This window comes from Marmota marmota, unplaced genomic scaffold, assembly GCF_001458135.2.
Source record: "Marmota marmota marmota unplaced genomic scaffold, marMar, whole genome shotgun sequence".
NCBI lineage: Eukaryota > Metazoa > Chordata > Mammalia > Rodentia > Sciuridae > Marmota > Marmota marmota.
Genome location: NW_026000229.1, coordinates 29,005,912 through 29,029,802, shown reverse-complemented (window position 1 = coordinate 29,029,802; position 23,891 = coordinate 29,005,912). Strand labels below are relative to the sequence as shown.

Genomic DNA, 23,891 nt, shown 5'->3' with positions numbered 1-23,891 from the left:
GGATGAACTACAGATATTTTAAAAATAAGTATATTTCAAAGGAATAGAAAAGCTGTTTACAATACTTTTTGTTTAATCAAAGTACCACATGATGACATTAAATATTCTGCTTTATTTTAGTTGTACCTTATTTGCCACTAAGGTACAACTAAAATAATTTACCCCCCAATGAACATTTTCATATATAAAGGCTGTCCTAAGTATAGAAACACTAAACAAGTTAATTTATATTTCCAGTCTTTGCTATATTAAGGCCTATATATTACTGTCAATTTTTTTTACCTTAAAAATTCAGTGATCAAACACAATAATCATATTCCAAAGGTTGAATAATTTGACTCAGATCTTTTGAAATTCACAGAGTATTTTTCTTCCAGGAAGCATAAAGTGATTTATAGTCAGCTTTTTATTTGCATTACCTTCATATAACCCCCTTTAGAATTATCTTCTAAGGTAAACAGGGCACTGAAAATGAATTTTTTGAACTGTAAAATTGATCATTTATCATCATCTTGAATAAATTCAACTTTTAAGCCTCTTTAAACCACTACCTCCCACTAGTCTGAAATATAATTCTTATGTTTCTGAAATTTCATTTGGCTATCAGGCTAAAATTGGAGCCCAAACTTAATAAATTAGTTCAAATACTTTTTAGTTAAATATAAAAATACTTTTCGGTTATATTGAATGCAGAAATTGAAAGAATGAAGAAAATTGGAAAATTCGTTTGTATTTATTATAAATGTATCATTCACCAAAATCTCTAGAGACATGTAACTCAAATATACAAATGACAATAGCAAAGGGGCCCAAATTCTATCAAAAGGGTAATAAACTGCAGTCTCTTACAAGGAATTGTTGATGTAAAAAAAAATCTACACGCTAGAAGGAAATAAAATATATTAGTATACCAACAAGGTCTTTCCTCATAAGCCTATTTATTTTTGCTGACTTAAACTGATAGAAAAATAATCAGTCTCACAATCTGAGATAACTTGAGTTCTATTTGATAAGTCACAAAAATGTTCATAGGGACTTTCTAGCAGTAAATTTTTTTACAGTAAACATTAATAAGTATAACATATCTTGTTGTTTAGACACATTTGGAAAAACCCAGCATCTCTTCCTCTTAAAAGTTATTGGTGGTAGGAGAACACAAGAAGAAATGATAGAACTTTTTAAAGCCAAATTTTCATCTTCCCTATGCTTTGTTCATTTTGATTCCCAAAATAAAATATTCCTGTATGTTGTCTAAATAACTATTTTGAACTAGTTTGCCAGGGAGACAGTTTAAGTTCAATAAAAAGTTGACATTGAGGGTGGAGAGACTCCAAAAATTTTACTTTTCTCTTTTTATTTTTGTTAGTGGAAACTGAATCCAGGGGTCCTCTACCTTTACATCCCCAGCCCTTTTAATTTTTTATTTTGAGAAAGGGTCTTATTAAGTTGCCCAGGTTGGCTTCAAAACTGCAATCCTCCTTGCCTCATCCTCTCGAACAGCTGGGATTACAGGCATCTGCATTGACTTTTTTCCTTATTTCTATTTAGTAAGACTTCTTCCTTTTGGTTGTAGTACTGGAGTGGACGGCTTTGTATATGTTAGGCCAGTGCTCTACCATGCTCATAAATAAGCTTTTTTGTTGTTGTTTAAAAAGCTTTTATTTTTTAAAAGTTAATATGTGCATTACCGAAAAAATAAATAAGCTTTTAATAGGTAACTAGAACAAGATTTTACTTCCTTAATAATGATTACGTAAGTTAGAATTTGTATCCAATAAGTCAGATTTCATATTTCAGTTAATGTTTTCCTGGAGTAAAATTAGATTAAGAAATCAAAATATTAGTTACTAGTTAATGAAATCAAATTATTTCAAGCAATTGTCTTACCTCAATGTAGTTTTTTTAAAAAAGCTTTTTTTTTCATAGTATATAGTTGAGGCCTTTGAATATCATAAAGTTTGGATAATTTTGCTTAAAAAGCTGTATTTTGGTAAATATTTTATTGACATTATAAATGAAAATATAGTGGGAGTTTTAAAATGCCACTTAATTTGTTCTTCTCTTTATCAAATGTGCCAAATAAATTAGATTCCTTTGAAAAAATCCAAACTTGATATAAAACAAAGGCAAAATTAAGATCAACTCTTACTTATAAGATAAATTGTCATAAATAAGAGGACTCATAACTGTATTAAGTAGAAAGAAGAGTTGACTATAAATGGAGTTTCTCTATTTTCAATTTACTAAGCAAAAGTTAACAAAAGCATCTAATGCTAAATTTAATGCAAACATCAAAGGTCTGATCCATTTTGAAAGACATTAATTTTATCTTTTAATAAGTTAAATTGGTCTTAGAATGAGAGAGTAGATTTCTTCACTTTTTTTTTAATGTGAAAGGATTTTGCTATGCTGTCCAGGCTGGTCTCAAATACTCCTTTCCCCAGTCTCCTGAGCATCTAGGACTACAGGTGTGTGCCATCATGCCTGGCTTCTGTTCACATATTTTGTGTATTATTTCACAGAAATGCAAATCCTGTTGCTTTTGCAATCACTTGTCATTTAGAAATTTCTTAGAGAAAATAAAAGAAAATGGAAAAACAATGTGCATTTCCAGGAAAATGTTCAAAGCCCCACCTGAGATTTTACAAAGAATGAGAAAAAAGATTTTTCCAAGTTGGAAGTTACAGAGTGAATAACTGGTTCAACCCACTCATTTTGTAGGTGGAAAAACTGAGATACAAAAGTACACTTGTACTTGTATGCTTCCAAGGTTAATAGTTGTTATTTATGGGGAAAAAGTGAAAATTAGAAAAAAGGTAACAGGGAGGGGAAAGGATGTTACACATAGTGAGCCACATATATTAATATATAATTGGATCCGAATTTTTTTTTTAAAGATCAAACGTTAACAGCAGCAAAACCAAATTTCAAAGATCAGAAATACTAGCTACATCTTCAAACAATGGTGTACCACTACAAACCAGACTTCAGTTTTTGTGTCCTTTAAATAACTTCTATGTTTCTCTATATCTGGAAAAATATTCTAACACACATTGCAGTCTGAAGTAATTTAGTTTCTCAAGTTTAAAAAAAGAGTTGTAATTTTTAAAAAAAGTATAAAAATGTTTATATTTATTCCCAAATAATATATTTCTAAACTTGGTATGATATGAGGTCCAAATTTTCACTGTTATCTGCCTTCTTGCATGGTCTTAAATACTTCATTTTATAGAGGAGATAAAATATATCTAATCCTTTAACAAAAAATCTTGCTTTGATAGTTACACTGTGATCTATCATTAGAGTTGAAAGAAATATATTTCAGTAAGGAAAATACAGGGATTAATCAAGATTTTTTTAGAAAAATATACTGTATACAATACATCTTAGAAATTACACAGACCATATACTTTTATTTAATGCGAAGGCACAACTTTAACATAATTAAAAGTAAATGCGTTTTAATTATCTATGAAATAATTGTCTGTATCAGCTCATAAAAATATATATTTGCAAACACATCATTGAAAATGCTTTTGAATTGTCAATTCAGGAACTGAATTAAAAAGTCAAACTCTTATTTGTAGAAAATCAATAACATTATTGCAGGTCCATATAATATTATTGTTGGGCAATCTGTTCATCGGTAGTCACTGAGTTTTCTTCATTTGTTGAACAGTCCAGATGGTCCATCATCTAGGCATGAATAAATAAAAGCTGTCAGAAAATGAAAACTTTTAACTTGCCTCCTATATTCAATAATTCAACAAAAGGATTCCTAGTTTCTATAAAAGACACAGTGGGCATACACAGAGGGCTCCATGGAACTAACATTCCTTTTGTAATACTGTTCTGGTTCAATATCCATGCTCATAAGGAGATGGTTAGGGTAATAACAAATTTTTCAGGAAGCCTAAACATGTGACTCAGTGCCAATTTGATAACTGTTTTCTTTGGACCTTCCATTACTTTCATTTTGCAATGTAAATACTGCCCTTCATGGCAATGAAAATTCCACCACAAAAGGAAGATATTTCTGATGCTTATTCTAGGACATAATTCCACTTTATCTACCCATATAAGTGGAAAATCTAAAACTGGATCCAGATGTCACTGTGAGAATACCTACTGGCTCTGGGACAGTGTAATCTTATTGACACCTTGAACTGATCTTAAGATAATTTAAGAATGATACATGGAATTTTTGAAACATTATATAACAAAAATTTCTACTAAAAAACAAACTTGCAGGCACTTAAAGGTCAAATGATACTTGCAAACAAAACCAAGAATATGTTTGCTATATAGACTATTTTAAAAGTATTACCTTTAAGCTTTTCTCAGTTGGTCTTTTCAGCTCTGCCCATATTCCCATAAAAATCGTTTTATATTTGGGAATAAAGGAGAAGAAATTGCTTAACATTTTCAGCAATTTTTACCCTGTTCTTAAGATAAAACTACTTAAAAATAGAAAAAAAGTATTTATTGTCTTTGGGCTGGAGATGAAACTCAATAGTAGAGCATTTTCCTAGCATGCATAATGGCCTGGATTTGACCCCCCACCACCATCAACATTTAAAAAAAAAAAAATCTTTGTTTTTCGTGAAGATCCTCGAAGACTTTTAGGCTAGTGATTAAATTTTAGTAATATGATACACTATTTTTGTAAACTGGTTCTAAAAGCTTTAGAACACTAAGTTTTTTTTGAAAAGTAAGAAATGGGGGTTTTCTAAATGGGGGTTTTGGATTTGCCAAATAAACAGAATACAACATGAGCTGAGGCTTTCAGTGACAATGTCTCAACCAATGGAGAAAACTTAAAAAGCCCAGACCTGTCAATTCTCTGGCTCATATCAAGTCCCCAGTCAGTTCTGTGGTCCTTATTTGCCAAAGATGCCCCCCGCACCCCCAGATTAATTTAGTTACATGTTCACAGGAATTATAGGGAATAAGGGGGAATAAAGAAATTGGGATGTAGCTCAGTAGGAAAGCACTTGCCCATTATGCATGAAGTCCTGTTTTCTATTCCCAGTATCACAAAAACAAACAAAAAATTAAATACAATGAAAAGTTTGGAATTATAATACCGTAGCTCAGAGATATTTATTCTCTTACATATTTCCAGGTTTGTGGTGTTTAAAAATAAATAAATAAAAGCCAAATTAAGACAGGTAACATGTATTAAGCACTTCACTATTTGAAATATAAGATGAAACTGCTGAACAGTTAATATTTTTTAAATTTTTTTCATTGTCAATAGACCTTTATTTTATTTATTTATATGCACTGCTGAGATCCGAACCCAGTGCCTCACACATGCTATGCAAGCTTTGACCCCAGCCCATGAACAGTTCATTTTAGTCACAATTTAAATGAGGAAAGGAAAGGAGAAACATTGAAAGTATGAATGGTGGTAAAAGTCTTTCTTCCACAAGACCTGCTTACTCTCACAACCATCCCTAAAGAAATAAGGGCTTCCATATTCTATGTTATAAAATGCCTCTTCTTTCCTAATCCCCAGGTACCTCACCAGCATTAAAATCTTATCACTAAATATAGAAACATGAAGTAAAACACTTTTCAAAGTCAATTTCTTGAGAAGTAAGCATACCTATCCCCTATTCACTTTTCTTTATTGAATTTTTAAATACAAACTTAAAGTAAGCTTTTAGTAACACATCAACATAGATAATAAAGTTGACAAAAATGGTATAAATTTTCATAATATTTATAAATAGGCAATTTGTAGTTTGGAAAGGTGTCCCTTGAAATTGTGTCAGTTAACCTGGCACTTTCTGATAGCTCTACTTACTTAGAATTGAACCAATCTCCAGAAACAGTCTAACAAAACTCACTGAAGTAGGTAACTGGAGTTGTTGATCCTCAAGCAGAGTCATTCTAAGTATCTCTGTACTCTGACTTTTCAGTTACAGCTTGTGACTTCTAAAAATAAGTAAAGTACTAATGACATTTTACAGAGACAAACTATTTCTTAGACATCAACAAACTGAAAACTCACTATCTACCCAGAGTAGAATAGCCCACCGGAAGTTATATAAATCTAACTTCACTGATTTAATATTAGAAATAAAGAAACAAAAATCCCCTAAGATGGTTCCTCTGAATTGTTCTACATATATCAAAATAATTATGACTCTGCTTGATTTTTTCTCTTTAGAGAAAAATATATTTATTTACATTAATTAGAACTAAGGCTTAGAGTAAAATTGAACCAATGGAACTGAGTCCTGTAGTTCTTGAACCACCTCAGAAAAGGGTCAAAAGAAATATAGTATAACTAGCTTTGGGCTGTAGAAAAAAATAGTTAATATTTCCAAATCAGCATTATTTTAATGATAACCCTATAGAAACATTACTTCTTCTGATGTGAGAAATTCACAGAAAAGGCTGACTGTCCTGTTTTCCTTTCCCTCTCTATTCTCACTTACTCTCTGTGAATGCCAATGACATTGCCACATTTCTGTCTGCATCCAGGTCTGTCTCCTGCCCATCAGACCCATTTATTCAACTGACTGTTATTTCTTTCTTTCTTTCTGGTGAGTCTATAAGTACTCTGAAATGTCCAACACTGAATTCACGTCCAGCACTTAACATGTCCAATACTGAATTCATCATCTTCTTCCCCAAATCTGTTCTGCCGTCCATTCTTTCAATTCTACTTCCTATGCCTCTCCTCATACTGAATCTATCACCAGACACCAATAATTTTGCCTCCAAATTTCTCTTGACATTGTTGACTTTACTTTAATGTGGGTTACAAGACTACAGACTCACCCTTGCTTCCTTCTCCAGATGTCACCTCCTGTAGCTCCCCTAACCTCCCTCAACATTATAGCCATCCTGAACTTCAGTTCCTAGCATGTGCCATACTCTCTCCCCTCCAAGCCTTTGAAGATTTGGTTCCTTCAAGTTGAACACATGACTCAGCCTTAAAATTTCAACATAAATTTAACATTCTTTAGAAAACTTTCCCCAAATTGCCTGTGGCCCTGTCCTGACAATACTGGATGTGTTGTCCCAACTCCTTATGAAGTAAACTTCGTTTAAAATGAGAAATGAATTTTGAGACTGACATGAGCCATTCATAGTTAAGAGTCCTAAGGTTTTTCACATAAAAAATATTCTAACATGCAGATATGCCTAAATAACATTGATAGAGCACTCATTTCAGGTTTAAATGGGTCAAGATTGGCCTTTCTTTAAAATTCCTAGAACAAAATCTTGACACCACAATGTTATGTTTAAGGTTTTTTCTTTATGGAAGTTCCTGATATTCCAGTAAAGTCTGTTTGCATTGAAATTAAGAAGTGTTGAGAAACTCTTATCTACTGAGGTCAGGACCATCGCACTGAACCCTTAGTGAAGGCACTTAGTGGAGCAGTTACCTCTGCTTTGCCCTATCACAGAAAACTTCCCTCCTCCATCCATCCTTATGCCTGTGTATCAGTGGTCTCATGAACAAAATGAGAGAAATTCTGAGTGAGTGGCTGAAATTCTATCAATAAAGAAACAGTTCAAAGTTCATGTCCATCTGGTGGTTGGTCTATAGTGTCATTTGTACTGTTATTTAACAAGAGATAGTTAACACAGGCTATTATAATTGGAAAAAGCACTGGTTTAGAATTCTTCTGGTTAAATCTTGTAATTTCTTTTGAGATTTGGATAAATAATACCTGTGTTGCTTACCTCACAGTGCTGTTGTCTCAATTTATATTAAACTACTTAGAATATGTTTATGGCCACAAGGTTCTTGACTAAGCTAGTAAAATAACTTTTAATTTTTCCATGAAGATGACACCCACACAGTTTTTTTTGAGTGTGTGCTAAGGATTAAATCCAGTAACTCACACATACTATGCAAGAACAGATTTTTTAAAGATTTAAAAAGAAAAAATAAAAGTATATCCTGCAATACATATTCTACTACTAATCTTTGAATGCCACATCCCCCCAAAGAACCTCTTAGCCTTTATTTATTTATTTATTTGTTTGTTTATTTATTTATGACAGGATCTCACTGTGTTGCCCAAGCTGGCCTTGAACTGGGCTCAAGTGATCTTCCTGCTTCAGCCTCTTGAGTGGCTGGAACTGCTGGTGTGCATGAGAATACCCTGCTCTTTTTTTTCCTTTTCCCTGGTAAAAAAGAATCATTGGTATTGACAGAAAAATCATTAGCAGTGTCTGGGATTGAAGCCAGGGCACTTTACTACTCAGCTACAATCGCCAACCCTTTCTATTTTTTACTTTAAGACAGAGTCTCCCTAAGTTGCTCAGGCTGGCCTCAATCTTGCAATCTTCCTGCCTCAGCCTCCTGAGTCCCTGGAATTATAGGTGTTACTGCATCCAGCCTAGCTATAGAATACTATAAGTAGTTTTATATTTATTTATTTAATAAATGTTTATTGAGCATATCTATGAGATAGGAATAAGTTATAAAAAGCCTATTCTCATGGCGCCTTGAAAATCAAAATCTTGCCTGGCATGGTGGCACATGCTTGTAACCCCAGCAGCTCTGGAGGCTAAGGTAGGAGGATCATAAATTCAAAAACCAGCCTCAGCAACTTAGCGAGACTCTCTCAAAATAAAAAAATACAAAGGGCGAGGATGTCGCTCAGTGGTTAAGCACCCCTGGATTCAATCCCTGGTACCAAAAAGAAAAAGAAAGAAAGGAATAAAATCAAAGTCTAGTAGGGAATGCAGTAGTCACTAACAATAAAATGTGATAAATTTATTGGGAACAATAGGTGCCATGGAATCTAGTGCTTGTGAATTCAGGACAGGGCCACAGGCAATTTGGGGAAGGTTTTCTAAAGAATGTTAAATTTATGTTGAAACTTTAAGGCTGAGTCATGTGTTCAACTTGAAGGAACCAAATCTTCAAAGGCTTGGAGGGGAGAGAGTATGGCACATGCTAGGAACTAAAGTTCAGGATGGCTATAATGTTGAGGGAGTCTTGTAACCCACAATAAAGTAAAGTCAACAATGTCAAGAGAAATTTGGAGGCAAAATTATTGGTGTCTGGTGATAGATTCAGTATGAGGAGAGGCATAGGAAGAGTTGAAAGAATGGACGACAGAACAGATTTGGGGAAGATGATGATGAATTCAATATTGGACATGTTAAGTGCTGGACGTGAATTCAGTGTTGGACATTTCAGAGTACTTATAGACTCACCAGAAAGAAAGAAATCAGTTGAATAAATGGGTCTGATGGGCAGGAGACAGACCTGGATGCAGACAGAAATGTGACAATGTCATTGGCATTCACAGTGAGTGAGTGAGAATAGAGAGGGAGAGGAAAACACTCAAGAACTGTGACCAAGAAGTTTCTGCCATTAGGGGCACTACTGATTAACTGTGAGGTAAAACAAGACAAGGAAGACAATATGGGGATATTTTGATTAGGGTTGACACAAAATCTTTGTTCAATTTAGAATTTGAACTTGGGGCTGTTAGTGAGAGCAACATTTACTATCTTATAGAATTATGTATGTTTCTTGTTATTTTCATCACTGGCCATCTTGTTTTCTTTGATGCCTCCCACGGTTTGATGGTAGTTTTGTCTCGAGTCCCCCACCAGGTTTTTGGCATTAGATTGCAATGAGAGGTAAGAACTGATGTTGCAGCAGGTAGACATATATATTCTTCCAGCCAAACTCAGTGAATTGTTAAGTATAAGCACATACCTGGTAGCTGCTACCTTTCCAGAATTTTTTCATTTCCTTACGTCTCCAAGCAACAATTGAGGCAGTAATAAGTGTGCAAGGTACTAAATAGAGAAGAGCAGGTTGCCCCCTTTTCATCAGTGTCAGAACAACAAATGTAAGTATCATACCAACAGCATAGGCTGCAAGAAGAATATCAAGCATTAGATATTTCTACATGCTACCAAAGGTAGATTTCCTCCATTATAGTTCTTCAAATATTTTTGAGGACACTTTTGTAATGACTTCTTATCATAATTTCACTGTTTTCCTAGATAGTAATGAGCAGAGACAGTCTATAGAACTTTTGAAAAATTTAAAATTGGAAAAATATAATAACTTAAGAAAAAGTACCAATTGTTTCTTGTTATTAAGAATGTTGAGTTGTTTACATTTTAAATAACTCAACCTGTACCTATAGGAAGCAAGGGTTGCTTTGAAAAAAATCTTCCTAATACTAAATACATATTTCCTAGGCTTTTTTAATAAGCACACACCAAACATTATGTGAAATTTTCATAACGCTTCATGGTTTCCTTATGAACATAGTTCTCGGACTATTAGAGCTGGAAGGACCTTTGCAGACAGTTTAGTTACTCATTTTAAAAATGAGGAAATGGAGGATCAGGGAAGTGGTGCAGGTTGCTCAGATTTACGGCAGAATTGATAAAGCCTCGGGGCTGGGCTCGGGGGTAGAGTGCTTGCCTAGCACATGCGAGGCCCTGGGTTTGATCCTCAGCACCACATAAAAATAAATAAAATAAAGTTTTGTATCCAATTACAACTAAAAAATAATTTAAAAAAAAGAATTGATAAAGTCTCCTATAATCTGTCTCAATGTGTTCTTTAGCCTGTCATGGTCATTAGTACGGAAATCTAACCCATTAATGTCTTTAAGAGTACCATAATTAGGGGCTGGGGATGTGGCTCAAGCGGTAGTGCTCGCCTGGCATGCATGCGGCCCGGGTTCGATCCTCAGCACCACATACAAAACAAAGATGTTGTGTCTGCCAAAAACTAAAGAATAAATATTGGAATTCTCTCTCTCTCTCTTTAAAAAAAAAAAAAAAAGAGTACCATAATTAATCACTGCAGACCAGCTTTCTTATTCCTGTATATTCTTTTCTTTATCTCTAACTTAGGTGTTCTTTCTTGTTGTCAGGATACTAATTCTTAGCAACATCCTTGTCTAGTACTAATATATATTTTTAAAAAAATAAATGATAAAGTATTTTGGAGGGGAGAGTAGAATCTTTATTATTCATTTATTTATTTTTAATGTGGTGCTGAGGATCGAACCCAGTACCTCACACATGTGAGGCAAGTGCTCTATCACTGAGCTACAGCCCCAGCCCACTATATTAATATACATTTTTAGTTTACTGGATTTAATTCCACTGTAGACTTGAAAACTTTGCTAGAACAGCATCTAACTGGCTCTGGTGCAGATCATTTACTTAAGTATAAAGCGCTTTGGTGTGTGAACTTTAAGATATCCATTTGATATGTTAAGAAATAGTAGGGTATATTTTGGCTTACTTTCTTTTATTAACTCTGTTCTCATTAATAAAAGTAGAGGTTTAAGTGACAATTACCTTTGCTGTTCCAGGTGAGATACTATTGTGTAATAAATTAAAATACAAACTTTGCATACCTTTTTAAAAAAATCTAGTAATAATCAATTTACTGACTATTTGTGTGCCAGGTATTTTAATAAGCATTATACATCTAGTTTTCTTTTTAAGACACCAAAACCTTGTGATATAAATTGTAAAGTATAATTACCCCTTTTGATAGAAAAATATATATTAATAATTTATGGCAAATAATTAGAATTTGGGACTCCTAGTTTTAGATCTTTGTCTTTTCTTCAGGCATCCCAATTCAATATATATAAAAAAAGAAGAAACAAAATTTACCAATTATAGAAGAAATATAGTATATAGAAGAAGAACCAGTCTGAACATCAAATCTTCTACAGTATGCAACCAACAGGCCTAAAAAACAAAAATAAAAATTCCACATTATTTCTTTAAAACAACACCAGTAATACAAATTCAATTATTAACTAAGGGGAACAATATATATTGTTCTATATTTCACCTTCCTTTTTGCATTTCGAGATCATTAAAGTACCTCAAATTCTGGAAAAGTTTGATATACTGATTTCCAAAATTTAATGCTATATTTTAAAAAGATTCCGTAGGGGCTGGGGTTGTGGCTCAGAAGTAGAGTGCTTGCCTACCATGCGTGAGACACTGGGTTCAATCCTCTGTACCACATAAAAACAAAAAATAAAGATATTGTGTCCATCTATAACTAAAAAAAAAGTTAAAAAAAGATTCTCTAAACCATCAAACAGTGTTTAAAAACATGATTTTTATTACTTGTTCTTTCATGTTATGGAAAAAAGTTTTTAAATGTTTCACTACAAAGTATATTGAATAGACAAGTGAGATTACATAAAACGAAAAAGCTTCTGCATAGCCACAGAAATGATCAAGAGTGAAAATATAACCTATGGAATAGGAATACTGAAAATCATACATGTGATAAGAGGTTGATCCAAAATACATGTGGTACTCCCAAAACTCAATGATCAGAAAACATAACCCAATTTTAAAATGGACAAAGGAGGGGCTGGGGTTGTGGCTCAGCAGTAGAGTGCTGGCTTTACATGTGTGAGGTCCTGGGTTAGATCCTCAGCACCACATAAAAATAAATAAATAAAATAAAGGTACTGTGTCCAATAAACTCTAAAAAATAACAAATATTTAAAAAAAAATAAAATGGACAAAGGAAGCCGATGTGGTGGCATGTGCCTATAGTTCCAGCTACTTGGGAGGGTATAAAGCAGTATGATCACTTGAGCCCAGAAGTTTGAAGCCAACCTAAGAAACATAGAGAGATTGTCTCAAAAAACAAAACAAAACAAAGGACAAAGGATTTAAATAGACATTTCTCAAAATAAGATATACATGATCAACAGGTAGATGAAAAAATGTCCAAAATCACAGATCATTAGAGAAATGCAAATCAAAACCACAATGAGATATTACTGCAGAACTGTTAAAATGGCTTACATAAAAAACTGAAAAGATAAGTGTTGGAGAAGATGTGGAGAAAAGGGAATTGCACACTATTGGAGGGAATACAAATGAGTATAGCCATTATAAAAAATGATTATTTGATGTTCCTCAAATAATAGAAAACAGAACTATCATATGATTTAGCAATTCCACTACTGGGTGTATAATAAAGAAAGTGAAATCAGCACGTGAAGAGACATGTGTACTCCCATATTCACTGCAGCATTATTTACAATACCCAAGATCTAAAATCAATCTAAATGTGCATTAATGAATGAACAGATAAAAAAATGTGCTATATAGAAAAAATGAGATATTATAAATCCTTTAAAGAGAAATAAATTCTGTCATTTGTGACAACATAAATCAAACTGGAAGATGTTATGTTAGGCAAAATAAGCCAGGCACAGGACAGATACTGCATGATCTCACTTGCAAGTTGAATCTAAAATAGTTGAGTTTAGTTGGGTGTGGTAGCACATGCCTATAATCCCAGTGGCTCAGGAAGCTGAGGCAGAAGGATCACAAGTTCAAAGCCAGACTCAGAGATCTAGCGAGACCCTAAACAACTTAGCAAAACTCTGTCTCAAAATAAAAAATAAAAAGGGCTAGGGATGTGGTTCAGTGGTTAAGTGCCCCCAGATTCAATCCCTGGTATTCACATCCCCCCTCTAAAATTTCCCCAAAACAAAAAATCCCCCCCCCCCACCAAAATCTTGAATTCATACAAGTAGAGAGTAAAATGGGAGTTATCAGGGGCTGGGGTGAGATATTGCTCAAAGGTTAAAAATTTCACTTAAATTGGAGGAATAAAGCTAAGGTTTATTGTACAACATGGTAATGACAGTTACTAGCCCTGTGTTATATTCTTGAAAACTGCTAGAAGTAGACTTTAAGTGTTCTTATCACAAAAAAATTAGTATGTGATGGTGTATGAATTAAAGAAAGTAGACAAAATAAAACTAGTAGTAATTTAAAAAACCAGTATGTGAAGTAATGTATATGTTTATTAGCTTGATTAAGCCATTCCATAATGCATATGTATTTCAAAACATAAACACAATAAATACATACACATTTTGTCAATTTAAATAATATATATGTAAGTATGTTTAAAAATATACTTAAAAGGCATCAAGGAAGGCAATTTAACTGGGATCAAAAAGGTTTCCTTGGGCTAAAGATATAGTTCAGTTGGTAGAATGCTTGTCTAGTATGTACAAGGCCCTTGGTTCAGTGCCCAGCACAACCACCAAAAAAAAATAGGGCTGGGGATGTGGCTCAAGTGGTAGCGTGCTCGCCTGGCATGCGGCCCGGGTTCAGTTCTCAGCACCACATACAAACAAAGATGTTGTGTCCACCGAAAACTAAAAAATAAATATAAAAATAAATAAATAAATAAAAAATAAATAAAAATAAAAAAGTCTCCTTCCTGGTACCATAAAATGATTTGGAGTTTTAATATGAAAAATTCAACAATGAAATACAAGCTTTCATTTGTAAACATGAAAATATGCAGACATGATTTATTCCGAACCCATTTCTTATAAGAAATTTATTGAACCTCTCTAAAGAAGAAATCTCATACTGTATTCATTAAGTAAATACTTCATAAAACAACAGAATGACATTCAACCACTTAAAAACCATAGATTAACTGGACTATCTTTACTGGTTGCTTGAATTAATTAGCTTTGGTCTGTCACATAACTAATAAAACAAGTTTTCTGTTATTTTTTACTACATTTGCTGTTTACACATCTCTATGTGTTAAAAAAAAATCACAACCCTCCTCTTATATTAGAATTTAGCTATTAAGATTGAATCACTGTCAATAACTCTGCTCTTGGGGACATATTTCTGTTTGAGATTTACTGAAAGAATGTGATATTTATATAATATTTTTACCAATTCTATGCCAAAAATTATACATAAAATCTTATATCACTTAGTATGACACTAAGTCAAAATGATATATCTAAATATCAAGTTTAAAGATATTCAAGAAACTATAAGGTTACTCAATAGAATGCATTCCCTTCCTTATGGATAATATGAATGAAAACTCACTGAACTAAGCTGCTATACTGGACTTCGTCATGTCAACTCATAAGGTATTATTGCTAGCTTTTCTCTCCTGTCTGTACCCACAACCCATACATACACATATGCATAGTTTTAGTAGGTAAACAGAAGGGCTTTTGCAAAAGAAAGCCAGTATTTTTCACTCATTCACAGGTAGTTAGTGCATAAGAAGACTGGAAGAATAGTAAAAAAGGATGAACTTCCAACTGATAGATAAATACTATTAATTACTTCTAAGCTATATTATTTTTATGAATATAATCTCAAGATTTTATTCATAATAAACAAGATATGAATCTTAGACCTGGATCACTGGCCCTTTCCCAGTTCACAATCTCTTAATAGCCAGCATTCTCTTAGACCCACAGATGGGCTCAACATACTCATGCCTCATCACAATCTTGGTAGTTTTAGCCACTCTGCTTCCAGTCCTAATACTGCTGTACCTTGGCAGAGAATTTTTGCCTTTTTTGTACTGTATTACTTAGTGGAACTGTTGCTTGTCATAGTTCTTATATAAGTCCAGCAAGTTTTAGGGACATTCACCATATTTGCAAGAGCAGCTATTGGCACAGAAAGCTAAACTGTATCATAACTTGTCTGGGATTAAGTTAATTCAATAAGTAATCCAATAAGGACAATAAGGCACATTTCCAATATCTGTAAGGATAAGGTGAGTGAGTTCCCTAAAAACTTTCTTTTTATGTTAGAAAGCCATAAAAAATGGTGTTCTATTGTTTCTCCTCTCGAACATGACTTTGTGTAGTATAATTAAACTATTTCCCAAAACGTAACTATTATTAAAAACTAAAAGTAATAGAAAGTGAATGTTTGGCACTGTTATATCCAACTGCTAAAAAGGGTCACAAAATATACTTTATTGGGGAAGGTTAAACTAATCCTAGATGCTTGCTTTAAGATACTTTTGAGCCATGGAAGATCTTACTTGATTTTTACTATTTGGGCTTTATCTTATATCCCTCAAAATGTTTTTTCCTACCTTGTTACTGAGTGTAGCTACAGTAAACAGCCAAAAATACTTAATATGAAATAGGTAACTTTTAACCGATACTGTACATGTGATGATTTTTTTTAACCATCAGTATTTTTTACTAAAATTGTTATAATCACTTACCTGGTACAATAATGTCTCCAAAACCCAATAATGAAACAGGCAGAAGGCACACATGCATTATTGAGAAATAAATCAGCTTTGGTATCTTGATGACTACTGGTAACTGTTGAAAAAAAAAAAGAAAGAAGGAAGGAAGGAAGAAAGAAAGGAAGGGAGGAAAGGAGGGAAGGGAGGGAGAAAGGGAAAACAAGAAGGAAGAAAGACAGGAAGGAAAACCACCAATAAACCTCTTCCCAATCTTTCTTTCAGAAAGGAAAGACATTAGAATGAAGAACATTTTCAAACTGACATTGAAAAAAAAAAAAATGAAATCAGAGGACATAAACCAGGCACATATATGTGTATGTGTGTGTGTATATGTATATGTGTGTGTATATATATATATATATATATATGTATATATAAAAAACACGTATGAGTAGATATATGCATATATGCATATATATGTGTGTGTATGCATACATATATGTGTAACAAACTCTACATGTAAAGAAAAATTGAAAAATATAAACTTATAGTTTTGGGAAAATGAAATCCAATACTTGTAGGATTAAGCATATTAGTCCACTATACCCACATCTAACTTTTTTTTTGTTTTTACCAAGAATAGGACTCAGAATTTGAAATAATTTTTTTTTTTTGGGCAAATCTGGATTTTTTCCCCCAAAGAAGAGTCTTGTCTCAGAGGGTATGATTTAAAGTCCAATGAACATATCTGAAATTCAGTCCTTACTTTCTCATGGGGAGCTGAGGGTTGAGCAGTGGCTTCCTCAAAGTTTCCAACATTCTAGGATGAAACCCAAGTCAATAGGTATTTAATAATCTAGAATAACTAAGAAAAGGGCTACATTTTGTGAGAAATAAGTTTATAATACCTTAACATGCACTACATGACCAATGAATTACACAGGAAGGCAAAAGTTAACTGAATACACATACATTCACTGGACAGGAATTTCTATTTAGTTGCCATTTCTACCTTTTCAGTATTTCCAAAAGGTCCAGCTGCAAGTTCAACCATGATACTCTCACCATTCTAAAGAGAAGGAAGATTAAAGAAGTTTAAAAAGAACAATTTGTCACTATTTACGAATGACTTACACATTATGGTATATGGCTTAAAGTAAAGTAACTGAAAATGGCTATAGACTGCTTTTTTCAAAACAGTCTCTGTGTGCAAACAGCAAAAATTGAACTAATCACAAACAAAAATCACACTATTACACTTTATTAAACTCAATAATTACCAGAAACTGGAGAAACAAAAACAACAAAAAAGGCAGGCACAGATTATTCAAAACTACCATGAGCTCTGGATTGCACTGACATTAATATCTAACATTTGTAATGGGTTATAAATTTCAAGTATTTTAATCTTTTATTATATAAAAGATTAGTATTTATATTATATACTATGTATTTACATTATATACATAGTATTTATATTATATACTATGTTCTTACTCATTTTCAGCAATATCAGTAAAGAGGGCCATACTAAGATCTCTTAATTTTAGCTTTGTAACAAACATAGACCACTTTATTTGAATAAATAGATATTTTACCTTCTGACTATTCACAACAACAAAACAATGAAGCCAAATGTGAAAAGACCCAACCCCACAGAACCTGAGGAATTTCTCCAGCCTGATGCTGTCCAATTTCAGTGCTGCATGCTATGTTCCAATCAAAACATTTACCTTAGATGAATTTCCCTCCCTGTATCTGGCTAAAGTCTTTTTATGTGTTCTGTGTGAGGAGTTCATTTAAAAGTTTTCTTCTGATAGTCAGGTCTATTGTGAAGAGGGGAAACATTTTGGAGTAGGTTAGATGCATAAAATTCTCACTTTCTGTTTCACAGTACGATAAATATATCAGCTAAACTGGTAGATGGAAGATAAATGTTGAATTTTAGGAAAATGTGATTGATTAACTATAATATTTTCCATGTGGGTGGGGTGCAAATGAGAAATCACTGGAGTGTTTTCAAAGACCTCACTAATAACCTGAACCAAGTAGAAAGATAAAATCCCTAGCTAGGTTTACTTTGGTTCATTATTTAGTTGCTATTTAAGACATTTAGTTGAAGATCATCATGGACATCCTCCATACATTCAAAGATATGAGGAAATACTATATGAGAGATACTATAGGGTATATGCTGGTGGATGAAGAAACAATAAGTAAGACAGGCTCTTGGGGAGAAAGGAGAGGGAAGGAGGCATGGGGACAGGAGAGGTAGTGGAATGAGATGAACATCATTACCCTAGATACATGTATGATTGCACATATGGTGTGATGCTACATCATGTACAACCAGAGAAATGAAAAGTTGTGTTGCAAATGTGTACAATGAATCAAAATGCATTCTGCTATCATATATACCTAATTAAAATAAATTAATTAATTTTACAAAAAGACAGGCTCTTATGACTATACACCTACAGCCAGCTGTCCTGCCAACTCACTAGAAAGTCTAGTAATACATGGGTCAAGAACATGTTTAGAATACTGAATATTTAATCCTTCAAATTTACAGTGAATATTACAAAAATAAGCAAATAATTATCTGATTTCCATTTTGAACTACCTGTCTATAGCTTTAATTAAAAAAAATCAGACTGAGAAGAGTTAATATAAATCTACAATAGCGAATTCCAAAGATCACTTCAGCTTTTTTTTTCCACTGTATCAAATTGCTAGAAATCACATTCCTAGTCAGTAGGAACTGAGATGAAAAAAGAACATGAAAATTTTCTTAAGCACATAAGAGAGAAGGCTTAAAGACACCTTTATTATTATACTACACCTTCACATTTCTGAAACCTTGTATACATAGGGAACTGAAATCACTTGCTAGAAGACATGTTTGGCATTCATAAAGTGATATTAAAGTTAAATTGGAAAATTATTTTTAAAAAGTTTACTTACAGTTTCTAACAATATCCACTGTGTAATATACTGTGGGTCCTATAACTATGGACTATCTGCTGATTTATAGGCTTTGTAGAGAGAATGCTACAATTTCATTATAATATTTCTGATGAAGCATCCCATAAAAACATTTTTAACCAAATAAATTTACACAAATCAGGACAGCTTTAGAAAGACCTGAAGAAGTGTTTCAACAAATCACCAATTTTACATATCATCCTTAATACCAGTTCTAGGCTTTTTTTTTTTTTAGATTATTACTGCTCAATGAAGTCAATGAATCATCAAATGGCTCATCAATAAGGCATGGAAATGTGCTAGTAAAACAGTGTGGGAAGTGATAATTTAAGACAGTTAACTATTATTTGTAACCTAGCTGAAATTTTAGCTTCCCACAGGGCACATATTTGTCCTTATGCCATCAAAGCAAATATTAGAAGTGCAGATTTTTATAGTGATTTCATAGATGGCAGAATATTAAAAAAAAAAAATGATTAAGAACCAGCAGGGGCTGGGGAGTGTAGCTCAATGGTAGAGTGCTTGCCTAGTATGTGCAACCTGGGCTGCATCCCCCGCATTGCGAATGAGAACAACAATAATAACCAACCACCACCACCTGAGGGGAAGAAAAGAAGTACACATCAAATTCAAAATATGAAAGAGTGACAAAGGAGGAAGAGATGATGTAGAAAATAAAATCAGAGAAATTGTGGAAAACTAAATAATAAATAATAACATATTCATGAGACAGGAAAAGGGTCGAAGTAAAAAAAACTGGAAAAATAATGGACAACTATATATACCCAATACTTCTTATTTTACTGAGGAGCTAGTTGCAAAGCTAAGAATATATGACCTATGAGCTGCCAGTCATGGCAGCCAGTCTAAGAGAATGGACAAATGGACAGAGGCTAAAAGGATGCTTGTGGCAATGGGTTTATTTTCTCCTGAAGTCAACACTATCCTGGCTTCTAAACACACACCTGGGACCTTTTTAGGCTTAGGTTGGGTTCTGTCAGTTGCAACCAAAAGATGGTGTGGTGGAAAGCTAGCAAGACTTCCTCACATAACGAATTAGGAAACGGAGGCAGAAAGGACCAAGTCACTTACCCAGGGTTACAAAGTTACAGAGTTAAACTCTAGGCTTTCAGACTTCCAGTGCACTGCTCTTTCTTAGAGCTAGGACTTGGGAAATTAAACTAGCAATGACACATTTCTTTCCATACTTCCCCACTGCCTTCTTCCTTCTCTCCCTTCCTTCCCTCACTCCCTTCCTTCTTTTATCCATTCTCCTCTCCCTCCCTCTTTTTCTCTCTTCTTCCCTCCCTCCTTATTGACTATACTCCCTACAGTAGATATTTACTAACTTATGTAAGAAAAATTACTTTCAAAAGAAAGAAAAAATACAAACATTCTCATTATTACATCAGAAGACTTTTAAAAAATCTAACATAAAGAATTAAAGGTTTGAAAATTAATACCCTCTATTAAAATACCCTCTATTAAAAGAGGGTATTTCAGTGACAATTCTCTAAAAAAGAACTGGAACTCAGCGGAAAACATCTGTAAAGTCAATAATCTATAAGCAGATTTAAGATTCTCATGTTTTAACACGCTTCTTCATGGATTAAAAAATGATCATACCTTTGTGATGAATGGTGTTATGAAAACAAAAAATACATCATAGAAGAGGAGAAGGCCTAGAAGTATCACACATGACTGTTGAGGAAAGAAATTAAAATTTAAAGATCAAATTTCCCATGTCTACATTAAGAGATCAAATTATTTTGCAAATATAAATAAGCACATGAAACACCTTTGAATGCTGTTTTTAAAGGTCTATTTTAGTTACTAATATGTGTACTTTTGTTCTACAATCCACATTAGAATCCTTTTCTTCTTTATCCCATTTGTTTAAAAAAAATCACTGAATCAAAGAAATGTTTCCCTGTGACATTTAGTCTGATAAGGATTTTATGAACTGGGCACATTAGATGCATGAATATTTTAGCTAACAAATCAGTGGTTGCCTTTTCCTGGGGATTAGGATTAATTTCAAAAGGGCATGATAGAGATTTTTGAAGAGAAAAGAGAAATGTTCTATAACTTTACTGGGATGGTGATTATAAAGTTATACATTTGTAAAATTTCAACAAACAGTATACTAAAGATGGGTGTATTTACTGTTTGAAAATAATATCTTAATAAAGTTGTTTTTTTAAAAGGAAAAATATTTTAACTAGCAAAGTAATACACTTTACCTTGAAGTTGGGTAACTTCAGTGTTTTAATTAAATTCAGACAGAAAGCAATCCCCAAAATATCCTGTAAAATCCAAGCCCACCTAGAATCAAAAGATATTGCCTTATTGTTTTATCCTGCTATGTTTAGATGAAACTTTTCAAAGAAACAGATCACTAAAGTAATATTACTCAATGGCTACGGTTTGACTGCTTGATTATTAAACACCTAGTATGACAGTAACAAAAACCCCGCTTATCCTCTCCATTTAGTAATTCACTGTTCTAGCAGAATAAAGAATACCATTATACTAAGAAAAAGTTGAAAGGCTACTTCAGGGGAATGTATATAAATCTTTGAGCTTACACATACATTTCTTTCTAGAAAGACAGCTGTTTACCAAGGACACTAGTGTTAGTATACATTCAAACAGCTTGAACATAAAGGAAGTGAGAGCTATGCAACTTTATCAGAAATTGACATATAAAATTATCAATTGGTAATCATATGAAGCTACCTAAAACTTGTATGAACATTGTTTTCTGAATTTTAAAACATTAAATCTTTTAGGTCATCATTACTTTTCTTAGTACGTCATTAAATTAACCTAAGTATATATATATATTTTTCTGGATTTTCTTCCTGCAAAGGACAGATGCCTTCTACACCCTCTTCTTTCTGCAAAGGGACAGGTATCTTGTACATCCTATTCATGTTATCTAACATCAAAGGTACCAAACCATACATATTATTTTGTACTTTGCTCTTTTCTCTTAAAAATATATCCTGAAATCACTGTATATCAATTCACAGAGATCTTCATTCTTTAGAATCATATTATACCCCATTGTGTAGCTATATCACAATTAAGTACATATTTGAAGTTGAGGTACTTGATCATAATTCACATTTCCTTCTCTATATAAACTCAAATCATTAGCATAAGATCTGCTCATTAAAAAGTAGCTTGTTCCCACTGGCTCAGGAGGCTGAGGCAGGAGGATTGCAAGTTCAAAGCTAGCCTCAGTAACTTAGCAAGGCCCCCAAGCAATCAGCGAGACCCTGTCTCTAATAAAATATTAAAAAAAGGCTGGGGATGTGGCTCAGTGGTTAAGTGCCCCTAGGTTCACCACATGAATGTAAAAGAAAACAAATTCTATAATAATCATAATGAATAAGTATTATGGCAAGTTACAAAATAATCCATCCTTAAATCTAAAATCAAATACATTGAGTATTCATACCTATCTTCATTTCGAAACACAGCCCAAACAACAGCTACTGCTATGCACAGTCCCGAGAGAAAAATAAGTCTCACTTCAATGCTTTTGCCATGACAAGTAATCCTAAAACACAGATTAAAATATTTTAGTTTATGCTACCAATGACGTACAATGTTCACTTGGTATAAAAAGTTACCAAATATTAACCAATCCCGAGATGACTGAAATAACAATTCAGAAGCCTTCAAACAAATGAGACATAATAGTCGGTGAAAAAGAACTTTCTGTGGTGATGTGGCTACTGTGGTGGTGATTGTCCACATGTGGCTACTGAATCCTTGAAATGTATGAGACTGGGGAACTAAATCTTAAGTTTTAAAAAATATAACATTAAAATTTAATTAATATAACTTTTTTATTTATAACTTTAATTAATTTAATTTAAACATAAACAGCATAGATCCAACACATATTGGACTACACAGGTTTTAAAATAACACTCTTACTTTTCTATGTATAATATTAAATTACAAATAATAATATAACAACATTTGGCATGAGAGATACATACGTGCATTGTCCACATGGTATATTATGAATTAATGCAGCAAGACAGTTGTACAGACTCATTGCTGATGCTATGCAGAAAATTGCTATCATAACATAAACTAGAAAAAAACAAGAGAAGGTAATGTGAGAAGAAAATATATAAGCAATATTAATTCTTTTGCTTCTTTACTAAATTATGATACTTTCAATCCAGTGAATATATTAGTATCTGAATTAGTTACTAAACTGAATATATTTAGTTCTTGAATTTTAAGATTGGGTATTTTATGTGTTTTTACATTCCTTTATACATGGATAGGACTGCTTAAGGGGCTGAAGGTGGCCCTGCATTTTTTATCATTTAATAATTAAAGTGACATGTTTGTTAAAGGTTTCTATGAAGTGAGGTATAGATATTTATGAATATTTAATTAAATGTAAGGAATAGAAGAGTTAATAAGCCACTAAGAAACATTTTTTTAAATGCAACTTAGAGATGGAAATGAACACTTGCCATAGACACAAACCATGTTATCTACATGTTCCTATGGAAAATTCATCTATAATAACTTGACCTGTGGTAAAACCAAATAGATTTAAACAAAATTCTTTGCTACAATATGATACTCAGGTAGTTAAGATTGATGAGTGTTTTACTATATTATTCATACTTATTTGAGAATTATTTAAAATTAAAGATATTTTCTGGGCATGATGGCACACATCTGTAATCCCAGTGACCTGGGAGGCCAAGGCAGGAGGATTGAGTTTAAAGCCAGCCTCAGCAACTTAGTGACACCCTGTTTCAGGAATAAAAAATAAAATGGGGTGGGAATGTGGCTCTCAATCTCTGGTACAAAAAAAAAAAATTATGTATATATATATATATATATATATATATATATATATATA

General features: G+C 32.9%; 1 protein-coding gene across 4 annotated transcripts in view; it reads right to left on the bottom strand.

The window, feature by feature from the left end:
* Positions 1 to 714: 714 nt before the first annotated feature.
* Positions 715 to 23,891, bottom strand: part of Sppl2a (signal peptide peptidase like 2A) — a 46,325-nt gene continuing 23,148 nt past the window's right edge. The window contains exons 7-16 of one of the 4 annotated variants that reach the window (XM_015480667.2): positions 23,002 to 23,098; positions 22,452 to 22,553; positions 21,229 to 21,310; positions 20,612 to 20,686; positions 17,013 to 17,069; positions 16,767 to 16,820; positions 16,034 to 16,136; positions 11,644 to 11,721; positions 9,707 to 9,867; positions 715 to 3,696 (exon numbers count right to left, since the gene is read on the bottom strand). In XM_015480667.2, coding sequence (XP_015336153.1) covers positions 3,622 to 3,696; positions 9,707 to 9,867; positions 11,644 to 11,721; positions 16,034 to 16,136; positions 16,767 to 16,820; positions 17,013 to 17,069; positions 20,612 to 20,686; positions 21,229 to 21,310; positions 22,452 to 22,553; positions 23,002 to 23,098 — 884 coding nt within the window. In that variant the 3' untranslated portion in view covers positions 715 to 3,621. The remainder of the gene's footprint in view (positions 3,697 to 9,706; positions 9,868 to 11,643; positions 11,722 to 16,033; positions 16,137 to 16,766; positions 16,821 to 17,012; positions 17,070 to 20,611; positions 20,687 to 21,228; positions 21,311 to 22,451; positions 22,554 to 23,001; positions 23,099 to 23,891) is intronic. The other 3 variants (XM_048793430.1, XM_015480668.2, XM_048793431.1) reach the window with 3 other exon arrangements.